The sequence below is a fragment of the Corvus moneduloides genome, chromosome 5 (assembly GCF_009650955.1).
Source record: "Corvus moneduloides isolate bCorMon1 chromosome 5, bCorMon1.pri, whole genome shotgun sequence".
Taxonomy (NCBI): domain Eukaryota; kingdom Metazoa; phylum Chordata; class Aves; order Passeriformes; family Corvidae; genus Corvus; species Corvus moneduloides.
Window position 1 is genome coordinate 43667711 of NC_045480.1, and position 15659 is coordinate 43683369.

Here is a 15659-nt window from a genome sequence, read left to right on the forward strand (position 1 = left end):
TCTTCGAAGTGTCTCTGTGCTGTTCTGCATTTGCCAAGCAGTTATGGAACCTAGAGCTGGGACATGGTTCTAGGTTCGTCCTTGGGTCCGAAAACAGAGACTTTCGGTGTATTACCTCGAACTGCCAGTTTTTTGTGTTCGGGAAGGGGGAAGAAGGATCATCTGTATTTCCTTCCCTTCTAAACCGCTGAAAAAATAGCTGTTTGCGTAAGGAGCATTTCAAAGCAAGTCCTGGGGGGGATGGAGGGGAGTGCTCACTTTTTTGTTGTTTTTTATTCTTGGTGGTTTTTTTGCACGAGCTCGACATACTTGCTTATCTTTCACCCTCCATAAACTTCGGCTCTGTCCCCTGTTGCGGGGCGGTGTCGGGGCGTGGCCCCGCTCCCCGCCCCCAGGCCCGGCAGGCCGGGGTCAGGGCGCCGCCGGCCTCGCCTCCCGCCCGCCCCCGCCATCTTAAACCGCTACGCGCCGGTAGCGAGGCGAGGCCGCCGTTCCCGCAGCCCTGGGAGATGGCGGTGCCGAGCCCGGCAGCTTGGACGTGGCTGCTGCGGCCGCCCACGGCCACCGAGCTGCTGCTGGTGGCCCTGTGCTGGCTCGGCTGCTACTGGCTGCTGCGGCGGCGGCCGCGGGAGCTGTCGGGGCTGCCGCCGGGCCCCGCGCCCTGGCCGCTCGTGGGCAACTTCGCCTTCGCCCTTCTGCCGCCTCCGCTGCTGCGCAGGTGGGCGGTGGAGGTGCAGGGCGACCGGCTCTCCCCCGCCTTCTCGCCCCATGTCTTCCTCACCGGCCTCACCAAGCTGTACGGCAGCGTCTTCCGGCTCTTCGTGGGCAACCGCCCCATCATAATCCTCAACACCTTCGGGGCGGTGCGGGAGGCGCTGGTGCAGAAGGCGGACGTGTTCAGCGACCGGCCCTCTGTGCCCATCGTCCTCATGATCACCCACCACAAGGGTAAGCGCCCGGGGGCGCCCCGAGCCCCGCTCGGGAGCTGCCGCACGCCCGGCGATGTCCACGGTGATGCTTAGGAGCGATACGGAGCGGGAGCTGCTCGGGACCGTGGCTGCTCTGCCGAAATTTATAAATAACTCCCGCGAATTGTGGACTGAACCATTTACTTGCTTTTTGCTCCTCGCTTGTGTCCCTCGCCCTGCTGCTGACAGAAAGCACTCAGAGAGAAACTCGCCCTGGCTCGAGGTGGACGTGCAGCATCCCCGTGAAGTTGGCGGTGCTGTACTGTGCGCCACAGAGCACCTTTGGCTGGCTGAAATGCCTGATCCCTTTAGATCTGTGTACAGTAAAGGGACTGAGGAGCGGCGGAGAGAGCTGGGGTGGTTTAGACTGTTGAAGAGGAGGCTCAGGGGAGACCTTCTCGCTCTCTACAACTGCCTGTAAAGGGGGTGCAGCCAGGAGGGGGTCGGTCTCCTGGGTAGCAAACGATAGGACGAGAGGACATGGCCTTAAACTGCCCCAGGTGAATTTTAGGTTGGGCATTAGGAGGAATTTCTTCAAAGAAAGGGTGATTTGACGATGGAGTGAACTGCACAGGGAGATGGTGGAATCAGCATCCCTGGAGGTGTTTAAGGAAAGACTAGACATGGCACTTGGTGCCATGGTCTGCTTGATACGGCTGCCCGCTTGCAAACTACTGCTGCTGTGATGTTTGCGAATGTGTTATTCTGCTTGTCAAAGCTTACTGAGCATATCTGGATTTGGTTTTGGGTTTTTTTTGTTATTGTTGTTTTTTTTTAAGAGTTCAAAGGAGAGTTACTAGCTTTTGCCAAAAAAAAAGGCATGAAGAGTTTAAACACATGATTGCAATACTGCAGGTAGAATTTCTTCATGTTTAGTTCTTAAGTCATTATGGATCTCAGTGTTTATGGAAATCTACTCACTCTTTTTCAGTTTAGAAGGTGTTTTTCAGTTTAGGAGGTAACAGAAGGCTTATTAGTGTGCTAGCTTGTTGTGAAACTTATATTTTTTCTAAGGCTAGATAAATCTGTTTTTTAAGTACCTGAAACATTTGTCTTCTTTTTTTTTTTTTTTCCCCTGTACCAGAATTGCTTTAGTAAAGAGGAGAAGAAAGTGAGGGACCTAGGTCATGTTTATTAAAATGCTATCAGGTACCATTGCTGAAATCAGTGTAAAGAATAAAAAAAAAAAAAAGATGAATTATCTTGGTTTAATGATATTGGTCCAAGACAGATCTTACTGGCACATTGTTATCATGTGTATTTTTAGGTACAGTACTTTAGCAAGAACTGGAGGAGGAAAGGGGTAGAGGAGTTAGATAATTTTAGCAGTGCTGTAAAATGTCATGTTCAGGCTCACGGCAGATTTCTTTTTCCTTAAATGCCATGAATTTCATCTGTTTCTTGTTCTCTGTCAGACTTTTTTGAATATGGTGAAGCAGAGTAGCCCGGGCAGTTGGCAGCTTCCACCAGTGGGTGCTCCAGGAGAGCTGAAAGTACCAGGAGCGTGTTGTCCACAGCCAGACCGTGCTGCAACCAAGCCCATGGACGGTGCCTGTCTGTGTTGCGCTGTGGCAGGGACAGTGTGTTGCTTCTTGGTTTGGTTTTATCTGGAAAGTCACCATAGCTGTGCTCTGCCCAGTTGTCCATAAAACATCCCTAGCTGTTCTGTAGTGCTTGTGTTAGCTGGTGCAGCACGCTGAATTGCCACAGATGCAGGAGTACTGTAGAGTGCACCTCAGAGATGGTGTGCTCTGAGTGCACAAAGGGAAGAGTCGGTGAATATGGGCAGTGGAGGGCCACTGCCCCCGCAGGCTGGTTCTCCAAAAGCCAGTGGAAGTTACAGATGCTGTCAGGTGCTGGCTTGGGTTTAGTGGTGGCATGAGGAGATGACTGAACCTCTGCGATGCTGCGTTGGTGCTAATGAGTGTTGCTTTTTTCGTGTGTGGTTCATGAAGGAGGTAGATGGGTTACAGCACTCAAACTGGAGGCCTCTTAAGATTGGTTTGGGAGCCTCCTGAGCATAGTTTCAGGAGTTCATGGGTGAGGCATTGCTGCAGGTCAGGACAGTGACAGTTGTGTTAGTATGTACTAGGAAAGGGAACAGTAAAAGCAGGATGAGGTGTAACTTCGGATCTACCACCCACAATTTGGGTGCTACAGCTCTGGAAGGTTTAGTGTCCATTTTGGGTTCCTACATGTCTTTGGGTTCTTTGGGTTCCTTCGTTCTGTAAGTGAGCTAAGTGATATGAGCTTACAGAGCTATTTTCTTGTAAGCTACATTTGCTGATGTAGTTTTGTCTTTAGCCTGAGCTGCCCTGCCAGGTATGGGGTAGAAAAGAGAGGGGCTTATCTGAGCTTTGTGGCTCTATTGCGTATAAGATGCAAATAAAATAATTGTGCCTGGGGGAGAGCAGGTAGAAGTATCAGAAATGGCAAATACTACATTTCAGCAACTTGATTAGCAAAGGAGGGAGGCCTTCTTGGCTGGATAAAAAGAGCCATAAGAACTTAAGGGAGAAGGTAGAGGTCAATTCTTAATTGAAGTCTTCTGCACATATGTCTGCAGGAAGAGAAATAGTAGACTGAGGAGAGAAAAGAGATTTCTGTGGTTTGGTTTTAGTATTTTTAGTTTTTTGTATTCTATAGCTACGAAAGGCAACAAAGACTGACTCTGCAGAGTAGATGGAGTCTGTGTGGTTATCTGCCTGTATAGCCCTGCCCTGTGCATATCCAGATGTGGATGTCTGACAATACAGAAGTTGAATGTTATTAAGTGTCATGACTGCTGTATTTGTCAATGTTCCCAGTATTGTAGCAACACTAGAGCTAGCAGTAAAAAACGGGGGGAGGGGGAGGAGAGGAAGTAAGCCTTTGCCAGAATGTGTGTCTTGTAAGGATTTTAATCTTTTCCATCTAAAATGGGGAATAAAATGAACTCTCTGGTTATGTGAGTTTGTTGGTTGTATTGAAAGGGTTTCATTATCAGCTCGTAGAAATTAGGCCCCTATAGTGAGCATGAAGTCCTGGTTATTGTTGCTTGAGAATTTATTATTGTATTTCCTTCTGGGTTTTTTGTTGGTTTTGTTTGTTTGTTTTGCTTTGCTTTAGTTTGTTTGCAGGGGAGGTTTTTTTTGTTGTTTGGGGGGGGGGGTGGTTTAAAAGTAGAGATGTCTGTGCTGACTAACGTGACCTTTTAGGGCAGGCAGATTTTCTCTGAAATCAGCAAAGGACTGTTCCATTATTATAGCTTGGTAGTGATGCAGTTGAGAGTTTGCTTTCTTCTCTTACCTATGTTACTCTATCTCTATGCTCTTCTTCTTCCTTAGTCTCTCTCCTGTGTTATTCTTTCCCAGTTTACAAATCAGTTATTAGTATTGTGCAGCAGTTTGGGGCTTGGGGACATCAGAAAACACCCACGCTCTCTGCAGGGCTGCTGGAGAGGCTCACTGGGTGGGGGGAGGTGTGTTGTTGGTGTTAGCTTTTCTGTGGGGCTAGGGGAGTCTCTTTTACCTTCAAGACAATAGGTCTGTTTTCTTTATGAAAGTATTTGGATCCTAAACCTCATTTTCCTAACAACAAAAAAGGGAAGAGGTTGTGGATGCATAGCGTGTTTTGGAAATATTTGTTTAGGGATAGAAATGGTTTTGTTCCAAGAAATCCATGTTTCTTTCACAACCCAGCTACAAACCCTGGAAACTCAAGTTGGTTCATGGGCAAATTCAGCCTTAAATACGCCTGTTTTTTCACTTAACCTACTTGAGGACACCAGTGCTAACAGGAAACAGTTGAGAGAGGAAATCTGGAAAGTTTTTGGTTCTGTTTTTGAAGGACCAGGAAGTGGGCGTTTGAATAGATTGCCTAAGGAATGTCTTCATGTAGAGAAGATGAAATTCAGCTGATTCTGGGCTTGTCTTGACTCTTCCTAATGTTCTTGTTTAGGATGTTTGAAGCTAGGTCATGTGTTGTGTCCTTTTAGCATTAGGGGCTAGGAACATTAACTTGTAATAGAAATGTAGGTAATGTTAAATATTGAAACATGGTGCATCTTCCAGTACTTACATACTACTTCTGTTTTCTTATGGCCATTTCTCCTTTTAAATTCAACATTAAGATTTGCAGTTGACAGAAGAATTGATGTTGCTTTTATAAAGTAACTTTTTATTTTCAGAAAAAAAACAATGTAGTGTCACTTTACTAGAAGAACAAATCCAGAACTAGGTCATGTTTGATGACTAAACTTTCTCAGGTTAACCATGGAGTACATTAGAAATAGCAGGTTGTGTATTTGTTACCTTGTGGTGTCTTTGGTGTGGTCTTTTGATTCAACAAAAGAGATGTTTCTGTTTGTAAGTGAGTAATAGGGATTTAATTTAAACGGTGTTTCATAATGACACAATTATGCAGAGCAATTGCCTAGGGCCATCAAAACTGTTGGGATGCAAATCAAGCAGGTTTTTGCCAAGTGTCTCTGAACCTGTCTTCACCTTCCCAGTTTTCTCACAGTGTATTTCTCCCAGTGTGAGTATCCTGTATTTTTATTATAAAGAAAAAGCTCGCTTGTAATAGAAACACATGAAAAAAGTATTGAGAAGTTTGTATAACATGAAGGGGAAAAAAATGCAAATCAGTTTGTGTTTTAATGTCTTCTGTTGTGCCTTGCTGAAGGAGTTCATGTCTCAGGATGTGGAGGAGAAAAGGCTATATCTAACATATGTCCCAGACTAACATTTCCCTCTTCTCGATCTATTTGTGTCTTGCAAAGTGTAATGAACTAGTGATGTAACTTGGATATTCATTTCACTGATTAGGAAAAGGAGAGACAGTGTTTCCAAAAGCTATTATAAAGAACCTTGTGTTCTTCCTTTAGCTCCTAGCCAAGTGCTTGGGGGAGATTTGCTGTTACCATTTCCCTCTCTTCTGGCTCTTGGGTTGCAGGCCTGTCTATTTCTTATTGAAAACTGGGCATTTTGGTTTCAGACTCTCCCTTTTCCTTTCAGGTGTTATTTTTGCACCTTATGGCCCTGTCTGGAAGCAACAGAGGAAATTCTCTCTCTCAACACTGCGTCATTTTGGAGTAGGGAGACACAGCTTAGAGCCTAAAATCATTGAGGAGCTGAACTTTATAAAGGAGGAAATGCTGAAGCATGGAAAGGATTCATTTAATCCCTTCCCAATCATTCGCAATGCAGTGTCCAATGTTATCTGTTCCATGGCCTTTGGCAAGCGTTTTAACTACGAAGATGATGAGTTCAAGACGATGCTGAAGAACATGGCCCGCGCCCTGGAGCTGAGCGTGAACAGCTACATGATCCTGGTCAACATCTTCCCTTGGCTCTACTACCTTCCCTTTGGGCCTTTCCGGGAGCTTCGGCAAACTGAGTTAGATATTACTGCTTTTCTGAAGAGAATAATTGCCCAGCACAGGGATACACTGGATGCAGCAAATCCCAGGGACTTCATTGATATGTACTTCATCCATGCGGAAGAGGAGAAGAACAACAAGGAGAGCAGTTTTAATGATGATTATCTGTTTTTTATCATTGGTGACCTCTTCATCGCAGGCACAGATACTACTTCCAACACGTTGCTGTGGTGCCTGCTCTACATGTCTCTTTACCCTGAAGTACAAGGTAAGATTATTTTATTCTAGGTGATTTATTCCAGACTGTAAAGCTCCAGATGGATTCTCAGAAACAGAAGCAAACAGTGGCAGTGAAGAAATCATTTGGAGTGCCAATGGTTTGTGTGTACGTATAATTTGAAGGTTGGTGTGTAATCCAGCAGGGATCTTCTATCCTGCTGTGCTAGCATGGTTTCTAGGTTAGTGCTATATATTAAGTGCTAAATGGCCCTTTAATCTGTGAATTTCTTCTGTCTTTGGACAATTTTATCTTTCCCAAGCAGTTCCAGAAAAACTTTAGCACGTTTGAAAAACTTTGGCAGTTGTGGCATTCCAGGCATATAGTAGTGATATAAGATGTGTGAAGACCGGAGTGGTAAGGTCTGCTTTTATGCCTCCCTGAGCAGGGAGGTTCTTGAGTCTAGTGACAGAGTCTGGGGAAGTGAAACACTACCTATTGTAGAGGAAGATCAAATCAGAGACAGCTTAAGCAAACTGGACTTGCACAAATGCACAGCACCATCTGCCAGTGTCATTAGAGGGCCTCTCCCCATCAGTCTTGAGTGGTCATGGTAGTTGGGTAGGTTGCTGATGATGAGGGGCATGATGAGGGGCGGGGGGGAAGACACATGGAACATGTGACCACAAAACAGAGGCAGAACAAAATGGTCTTGTTCAGTGTTAGGGAAGGATGACTGAGGGGAAACCTTATGCTGTCTACAACTATCTGATCAAAAGATGCTAAGAAGATGAAGGCAGTCTCCCCTGAGGTGTGCAGTGGAGGGAAGGGAAGCAGTGGAGACAACAAGAAAATTCCAATCAGATACTCGGAAAACAAATTGCCCTGTGAACATGGCAAAGGAGTGACACAGATTGCCCTGAGAGTTAACAGAATCTCTGTCTTTGGTTCAAAGCTAAGTGGGACATGACCCTGAGTAGTCTCATCTACTCAGTTGGATCTGCCTGGAAAAATCTCTTTAAATAGGTCAAGATCATGGTTTATTGCACAAAGTCAACCAAACTGTTGACAAAAGATTGCAAAACAGGGCACCAGTACTGTACATGGGAGAGAGAGTTCACTGGCGACAAATGTAAAGTAAACTTTTATTGCATAGGCTTATTCTTCTGGTTTTGATGTTGTGTGTTATCACTGCTTGACTTGATATGCAGTTACATGGATTAGATAACAAATGGAATCTAGAAGAGTTTTGTGGTTTTTTAACCTCTTTTTCTTCTGCCTGGTACTGTATGTGTATGTGCTGGTCAGTTTTCACTTTTCTGCTGACCTCTTAACAGTTTCGTTACCTCTGTCTGATTTCCCCTTTCCTTATGTTGTGGCTCTTGTCAAGTAATCTAAATATGCTCAGTAGTCCAGAGTGTATCACCTTTAGTATCCCATTCCTTACATCCTGATTACCTTGGAGTTACGTATGGGCCTCTTTTTTGTTTATTTCTAGTAATACATTTCTCTTAAATGTATTTCCTCCCTAGAGAAAATACCTGAATCATGTATCTTTTAGAAGTAGCAAAAGTTGCTTGCAGACATGGAAAGGCAAACTAAGGGCTATCAGAGGGAAAAAAAAGTCTTTTTCTCTTTATAAAATAGTTTTGCTTTTTACAGGGAAATAGAGAGTGATGTGTATGGACAATATGGTGAAGTCATGGCACGTATTTAGTTTGTTCTGTTCCCTGACTTTGTTTTGGTCCTTGGCTTCTGAAGATGTGTGAGATTTTTAAATATGTGAAAAGTAGTGGAGCTGTTCAAATAACATGCTGTTGCAGAGACTGCGGAAGTTTACATTTTGCGGCTGGTAATGTGAGCAGCAGTTTGGCTGCTCTCTGTATAGTTCCTCTGCATAGTTCTCTGTACAGTTCTATTATAGCGTATAGAAATGAGTCGTTTGGATTAAAGCATTGGTGTGACATTCAGCATGAGACAGCTTAATTTTTTCATTTTTTGTTATCTATTGAAAACTTTATTTATTTGTTTAGATTACTGTGGACATGCGTGCCTGAATATAGGGCTATAGTATCTCCCTAATAAAAGTAGCAAACCTCCACAAAGAAGGTACTGGAGAGCCATGCTGTCAGCACATCCCTTGCTGTATTTTTTGTATTTTATAATGTTCCTAATGCATGAGCTTTTCTTCTGGCAAACCCAGTAGGTGGCAGCAGCGGCTCGTTAGACACAGTTCAGGAAGCACTTGTGGATGCTGCTCGGGAAGTGGGGACAGTTTTTTTCATTGAGCTTTTATTTAATCTTGTATCACTGCTAAGAGGAGAAAAGACCAAAAACTCAGAGTATCAGCTGCTTGGTTGGAAAAGGCAAGCAGGACAACCACAACGCATGCAGGATATAAAGGGTAGAAAATGAAAACTGACTTTTATTATTTTTGATTAAAGGTTAGTTCCAAGGTCTCCTCTTTCAAGATTGTCTTTTGTGGTGTAGCCAGATTGCAAGTTACCTGCAAGAAAAGGCACATAATCCTGTATATACATAGGTGAAGCAAATCCTGAAATTTGGAAACTTCTATGAAGAGAATTACTTGCATGCTGAGCCTTCAGTGAAGTGAAAGGGGCAAGTAAATAGTTTGGTATTTTTTGCTTTCCATGAATGAGAAAGTAGATAAGCTCATGAACATTTCTGACTTTGCAGAAGGACTTTGTGGGAAAGGAGCATCTGCTGCTGTCTTTGGGGTAAATGGGACGTAGCTGAGTTTAGGTTCTGTAAATAGAAAGTAGGAGATGGCAAGAATGAGTTAAATAGCTTCAATGCTTGCAGTAACAGCACCAGAATTCCTGCTCCAGAATGAAGTATCTAAAGCAGCTGCGTGAAAAACTTTCCCATCACCTGACACTCAGGCACACACTGCATGCAGTTCTCTTACTGTTGAAGTTTTTAATTGCAGAGCAGAAAGCTTGATGTTTTCATCATTCAAATTACTATGTAGGTAAACTGCTGCAGTAAGATTATGAATACATCTGGAGTAGCAGCAGGACTTTTCCTGTACTTCTCCAATACTAAAGGGCTAGCAATGTCTGTCATTTCAGTACCTTTACTCTTGACAGTTGTCAAGATTGTGCTTGGTCATTTTTATCTTAACTGAGTCTGTTCCTAAGGCTAATGTTGGCATAGCTGTTTCAACTGTGAATGACATCTTGAAGTAATCTTTGAGAAATCTTTGTAAACAATGAAGCAAACATAGTCAGATGAAATTGAGATGATGTCTTCTCGTGTATTATGTCTTTTGACTTCTTTATTTTCCTTGCTTCCTTTGAATAGGAAAGGTTCATGCAGAAATCGAAGCAGTGCTAGGACATGACAAAGTCCCCTCTCTTGCTCACAAGGCTCAAATGCCCTTCACAGAGGCAACCATTATGGAAGTGCAGAGAATGACTGCGGTTGTTCCCCTTTCAATTCCTCGAATGGCCTCAGAAACTGCTGGTAAGCTTTTCTAGAGACTTGTTACTACACCATTTCCTCTGGGGATGCAGATCTGATGGGACAGCTAGTGATAACTTACGATGATCTCATTTACATATTATATCTGTAAAACAAATATGTAAAATGCTCTGTATAGGAAGTAGGTGGCCTTGACATACTCCTCTGTGTAAGAAGCATGTCTGACCTGACATCCAGCAGGATTTTTCTAATCTTGAGTGATTTCTTCTGTGGGGGTCAGCTGGTACTGACTAATGTGCTTAGTCATAGTTGGCAACTGAGACTCCACCTTTGTACCTGAAACAGCAGAGTTGTTTTTGGCATTCTGACACAGAGGTCTGACAACATCACTTTAGAGTAGTTGGTTTGCTAAAGGCTTATACCGTTGACCTCCACATGTACAGAAAACATTAAGAAATAATTCTCTTCCAATTCATCAATGTGATTTCTAAATATTGCTGAGCACTGGCTAGAGTCAGTGTGAAATAGCAATACTTGTCTTTTAAACCCATTACTGAATTGATCTGCTTTTTAAAATGTTTTGTTTTGCAGGACAGTGAGGTGCAACAAGCTGAAATGAAGCTAATCATTTTGAAACCCTTGTGTGACAACAATTCAAAATCCATCCTTTGACTGTGGTGGGGCTCTGTGACAGCACAGGAGCAGGAGGAAAGTGGGTCACTGCATTGACATGCTGCAGAGTGCATTTCTGACAATTGCTGCTTCTTTCTCTCTGCAGAAGCTGTTGGTGTAACTTGATGTCTTTCCAGCTCCTCAGGCCGGCGTGATTCTGACTCAAGCAGGGTAGCAGAGATCACCTTTGCCTTAAGCTTTTGCTAGATTTGCAGCCCGCAGCTAGGGATCGATATAATTTTTTGTGACATCTTCTAGTTGTCTTTTTAATGGTATGTTTCCCATGTTTCCTTCTAGCAACTTGTCACATCTCTGTCTCTGCTTTTGTTTAAAGTGCTCCAGGGATATACTATTCCTAAGGGGAGTGTGATTGTGCCCAACCTGTGGTCAGTACACAGAGATCCTAACATTTGGGAGAAGCCGGATGAATTTCAACCATCAAGATTTCTGGATGAAAATGGCCAGCTAATAAAGAAAGAGTCATTCATTCCTTTTGGAATGGGTAAGACAATCCACGTGAAGTCGTTAGTTGGGTGGGTGGGTGGGTGGTGGTGTTTCAATCATAGGGCCTTGGGGGTAGGAGATGTAAAAGTTGCACATAGGACCAATTACAGAAGTAGATTTATTATCACAGTTGGTGGCTTGGCAAAATGGTTTGGGTTCCTAAATAGCTAGTCACCAGACAGAAATTATAAATTGTCCTTTGATACTGCTTTTGCTGTGGACGTAAATACTCTTAATATGAAGTAGTACAGCTGAGCAAAGCTTAGACTCAAATGCAGGAGGCCAGAGCTTCAGAGTTCATAGCTTAATAGTAGTTTGAGCCTGTTTTGGACTATGGTAGCACAGGAATTACATGTGTGTTAACAAACAGGTCAACTGTATAAAGCCAGTAATACATCTCTTCTAACTGTTCTGTAGGTAAACGTGTGTGCATGGGAGAGCAGTTGGCAAAAATGGAGCTGTTCTTGATTTTTGCAAGTCTAATGCAAAGTTTTACCTTTCTGTACCCTGAAAATGCTGCAAAACCATCCATGGAGGGAAGGTTTGGTCTAACTTTAGCTCCATGTCCATTCAACATAATAGCTTTGAAGAAATGATGCGACGTCAACAAAGATTAAGCACAGAAATACTGCACTTTTAAAATGCAGCTCTTTTTTTTTTTATTTCTAGCTCATTTTGTTACTTTCTTTCCAGAAAAAAACCCCAACTGCGTAGGCTTTCCTAGCCAGTGAGAATGATCCATTTAGACTTCTGGAAAGAGAAGATTTTTTTTGTCAACTGTTGCATTCCACAAATGAACTGACAGCATAGTTTTTAATTTGATATTAAAACTTGGTGGGCTTAAGCTTTGTCTATTACTATCAGTTAGTCAAATGTTGATTTGAAAGAATGGTCCAAAACATTTGTTACATTTATAACAATATACATTTATAACATTTATATCTAGCAAATGGTAATTGTAAAAAATCGTGAAAGCAGCACATAAACATTTCATTTACCAAAGGAATGAAGCACATCATGTAATATTAAGAGTATTAATGAATGAGAGATTGTTAGCATTTTCTGTGTAAAGAAACATTGTAACTGAGCTTAAATAATTACATATACTTTTTGGAAATTAATGAATGACATTACTTTTAACCTTGGAGGGTTCTTTTTTGCGAGTAACTCATAGGTGTACTAGGTTGGATCAAATCAGTCTGGATTCCTGGATCCAAGCATCCTTGACATTCAGGGCTCACTATAAAAAAGCAGGTACCAACTCTGAAAACCCAGGATTTAAGGCCAAATGAATCCTTGGATATGCCATATTCTCAACAGGAAACGAGTATGCAGTATCTGGATGCAGATGTTTTATCTCAGAATATAAACTAGAGTGGAATTCTCTAACAAGAAACAGCAGAAGTTTGTTCTCTCTGGTGCCAAACATATTCAAGACATCTGTGCTGCCTCTTGGCATTCAGTGTTTCCCTCATGGCAGCAGTGGCTGCAGGCTGGACGAGGCCAGCAGCTGCTCACTGGGGACAACGCTACATGTGTAGTCCTGAAGTCAAGGCTTGCACTCAGGTTTTTCATCCACAGGCAGTGTGGACAGTACTGCCACAACCTCTGGCTTTGGGAACTGGAGTCTTCAAATAGGGCGTCACTCCAGCAGTACAGGTGAAGGCCTTACACATTTACCATGAACAGAAGGAAGCTGACAAACTTGAGGTTTGAATATAATGCCTCTCTCTGTTACCTTCCCTATAGAGTAAAAATATCTGTAGTTCATATAGTATTAGTGTATCAGTACCTTACTCTTTTCACATGCAGAATCTTAGTGCTGGTAACCACTGTCAAACCAGCTGCCAAGGAAACCTCATGTAAATTGTTTCAGAGCAGGGCATTCACTCTTGCCTTGTATTTCAAACATGGAAAGAGATCTTTTGGGGGGAATATGTAACAATTAACCTTTAAATTGATGTTCTTAATCATTCTTAAATCTCTTTGCACTCCTTTTGATCTATCAGAATTTCATATCACATAAATTAAGTTCTTACATACTCTTCTAAAGATGTTTTTTCCCCTCACTGGAGATCTAGAGAGTACCAGGAGCCCTGCTAATGTCAAGTTTACAAGACTGGAATGTGAATTTGAATGTCATTTAGAATTGGGTATTCCATAGCAGAAACTAAACCTAAATTGTGAAAGAAGAGACAACTTTTCAGCTTTAATGTCTGGTTTTGTCACTTTTAACCTTGAAGTTTTAAAATCCAGGTAGTGCCTAACAAAGACTGTAAGATAGTTATTTTGCATTTAAATTAAGGTTTTCTGTTACCTGTTTTGAATAACAGAGTGCCTTAATTTCAGAATTATGTATTTGGTTGTTCTCCCACTGTTTGTGTGAGAACTTTCAGTTCTTAGATAGGTTAGCTTTGGACTGTATAGGCTTATGGGTTTGGGGTTTTTTGGTATGAAATTTTTGAAAAATTAGTACAATATAAAGTTGAGTTTGATACCAATGCTAGTGAACTTGCTCTGAAACGTCACAGTACTGGAGAATTAAGCACTTTCTTTAATTTAATTTTGTATTTTCCAATGAAGAAGTACATTCTATAGAGTTAGGATTTTTGTCTGGAAATCCTAAAATTATGCTTAATTGAGAAGCTAAAATTAAGTGCTGATAATATTTATCTTTCTGTTGAAATGCCTCCTTAAACAACATAATGATGTTGGTGTGCAACTGATGACTTGTACAAAATACCTGTCCTTTTAATCAATGAGGACACATTTGAAAAGCACTTTAGTATTTTTTTACAGATTCCAAAGAAGATGCTATTCACATAATCCCTTGGTATGTGAAACTGTACATATTAGTGCTTGTTTTGCCTGCTGAGTTTAGTTTAAAATGTCACCTTTGAAAACTATCCTTTAAAAATTAGCCTTCTACAAAAACTACTTTGAGAATGTGTTTTTTGGTGATACCTGTAATCAAATGCTGCATCGTGCGACAAGCTGAAATTACTGGTGAGAAGTTCTAACCATGTCAAGGTCTGCTAGAATACAGGATGCTGTTGGAAATGACAATAAAGACCTGCCTTTCATACCTTCCAGGTGCACTGAAATTTTCACAGGATACCATAAAAATAGCTAAACAATAGCATAAAGGCAACAAAATCTCTGTGGTTTTCAAAGTGTGTTGCCATCTTTGGCAAACTGTAAAGCGGTAGCAGATTTGGTTTGTGTTTGTAAATGTATCCTCCCGCTGTCTTTTTTTAGCAGAGGAAGCATCTCAAATTCCTTGTTGAAAAATATATGTCCATGTAAGTGAGTGACTGTTTCTGAATGCTGTAAATAACTAACTTTATTTCTAAAATTACTTTGCTTCAATGTGTTTTTATTTTGAATAAAGTAATTCCCAAGTGAGTGTTTCACAGCTTTGCGTAGTCATTTCAATGAGTTCCACTTACTGAACTTGTGGTGTTTGGCATCTTACATCTTGCAGAAAAAGCTTTTGAGCAAGAAAATGTTAAAAATGCTTTGGATGAGGAGGAAGGAGGTGGGGAAATAAAGTGAAATTAGGAAAATAACACTGCCAGGCATGTTATGATCAAATGATAGATTATGTTTTAAAAACACTGTTACCCAGAATAAAAGAAGAGGGAAGGGTAGAGATCAGGAAGATAAAGAGCATATGAATTGTCAGCAGGAGATGTGCAGTCTGCAGGAAAGAAAATCTTGGGCAGAAGTTGAGGTGTAGTATTTTTTGGACTCCTGGCGTAGAGGGAGGTGGAGGGCAGAGGGGGAAAGGGGTGCCCAGGGGGAGCCTGAAGTAGAGGGCAAAGAGCCTCCGAGAGGCCTCAGGGGAAAGCAGGAGATTCTTCCTCATGGAAGGGGGTGGGCTGAGCAGGAGTCAACTGAAGTGCTTTTGGGGAAGAGATGGGTATCAACATTGGTGTTAACCAGGAGCTGGGCACTCGGGAGCAACAGCTGTAGGTGGAAATCTTGTGTCTTATGCCCTGGCTTCAGGTTGCAGGTTACTTGGCATACTGCTGATTTTGTTTATTTTTTTTGGGTTTGTTTGGTTTTTTGTGGTTTTGTTTTTTTTTTTTTTAGGAAAATTAATTAATTACCACTCAGCTGTCATTTGTATACACAAAGTTCAGTAAGGGTGAGTCTCTGGGTAAAGCTGTTTCCACAGCCACTTCCTGCTCCTGCCTAATCCAAATGAATTTTTTTGAGGTAGATTTGTGGTACAAAGTGCAGAGATATGAGAATACAACACTTACTTATTTGAATAAAACAAGCTGCTTAATGTTTACCCTGATGCTAACTCAAGTAGTAATTGCTGTGTTGTCAGCTGCTGCTGTTGCTGACTTGAAGTGCAGGTTTTTCTGGTGATAAACAAATTAGATGGAAAATCAGGGCAGTCTGCATCTGATATGATTCAGCTGTTAGCGTTTGTAACAGAAGAATTTTTGTTGTTGTTGTTTTATTATATATCTTGTGCTAG

General features: G+C 42.0%; 1 protein-coding gene across 1 annotated transcript; it reads left to right on the top strand.

Moving 5' to 3' along the window:
- The first annotated feature begins 435 nt into the window (after positions 1–435).
- LOC116444147 (cytochrome P450 2U1) lies at positions 436–14582 on the top strand. Its single transcript, XM_032109270.1, has 5 exons — positions 436–948; positions 5966–6598; positions 9872–10033; positions 10998–11165; positions 11585–14582. Exons 1-5 carry the CDS (start codon positions 510–512, stop codon positions 11761–11763), a joined length of 1581 nt encoding a protein of 526 aa, XP_031965161.1. The 5' UTR covers positions 436–509; the 3' UTR covers positions 11764–14582.
- Positions 14583–15659: the final 1077 nt, after the last annotated feature.

Bases quoted from the DNA above. Each gene is read 5' to 3' on its own strand.
- LOC116444147 (XM_032109270.1), top strand. From the start codon at position 510: ATGGCGGTGCCGAGCCCGGCAGCTTGGACGTGGCTGCTGCGGCCGCCC. The intron at 949-5,965 runs GTAAGCGCCCGG...TTTTCCTTTCAG, and splicing joins CATGATCACCCACCACAAGG to GTGTTATTTTTGCACCTTAT. The intron at 10,034-10,997 runs GTAAGCTTTTCT...TTTTGTTTAAAG, and splicing joins AATGGCCTCAGAAACTGCTG to TGCTCCAGGGATATACTATT.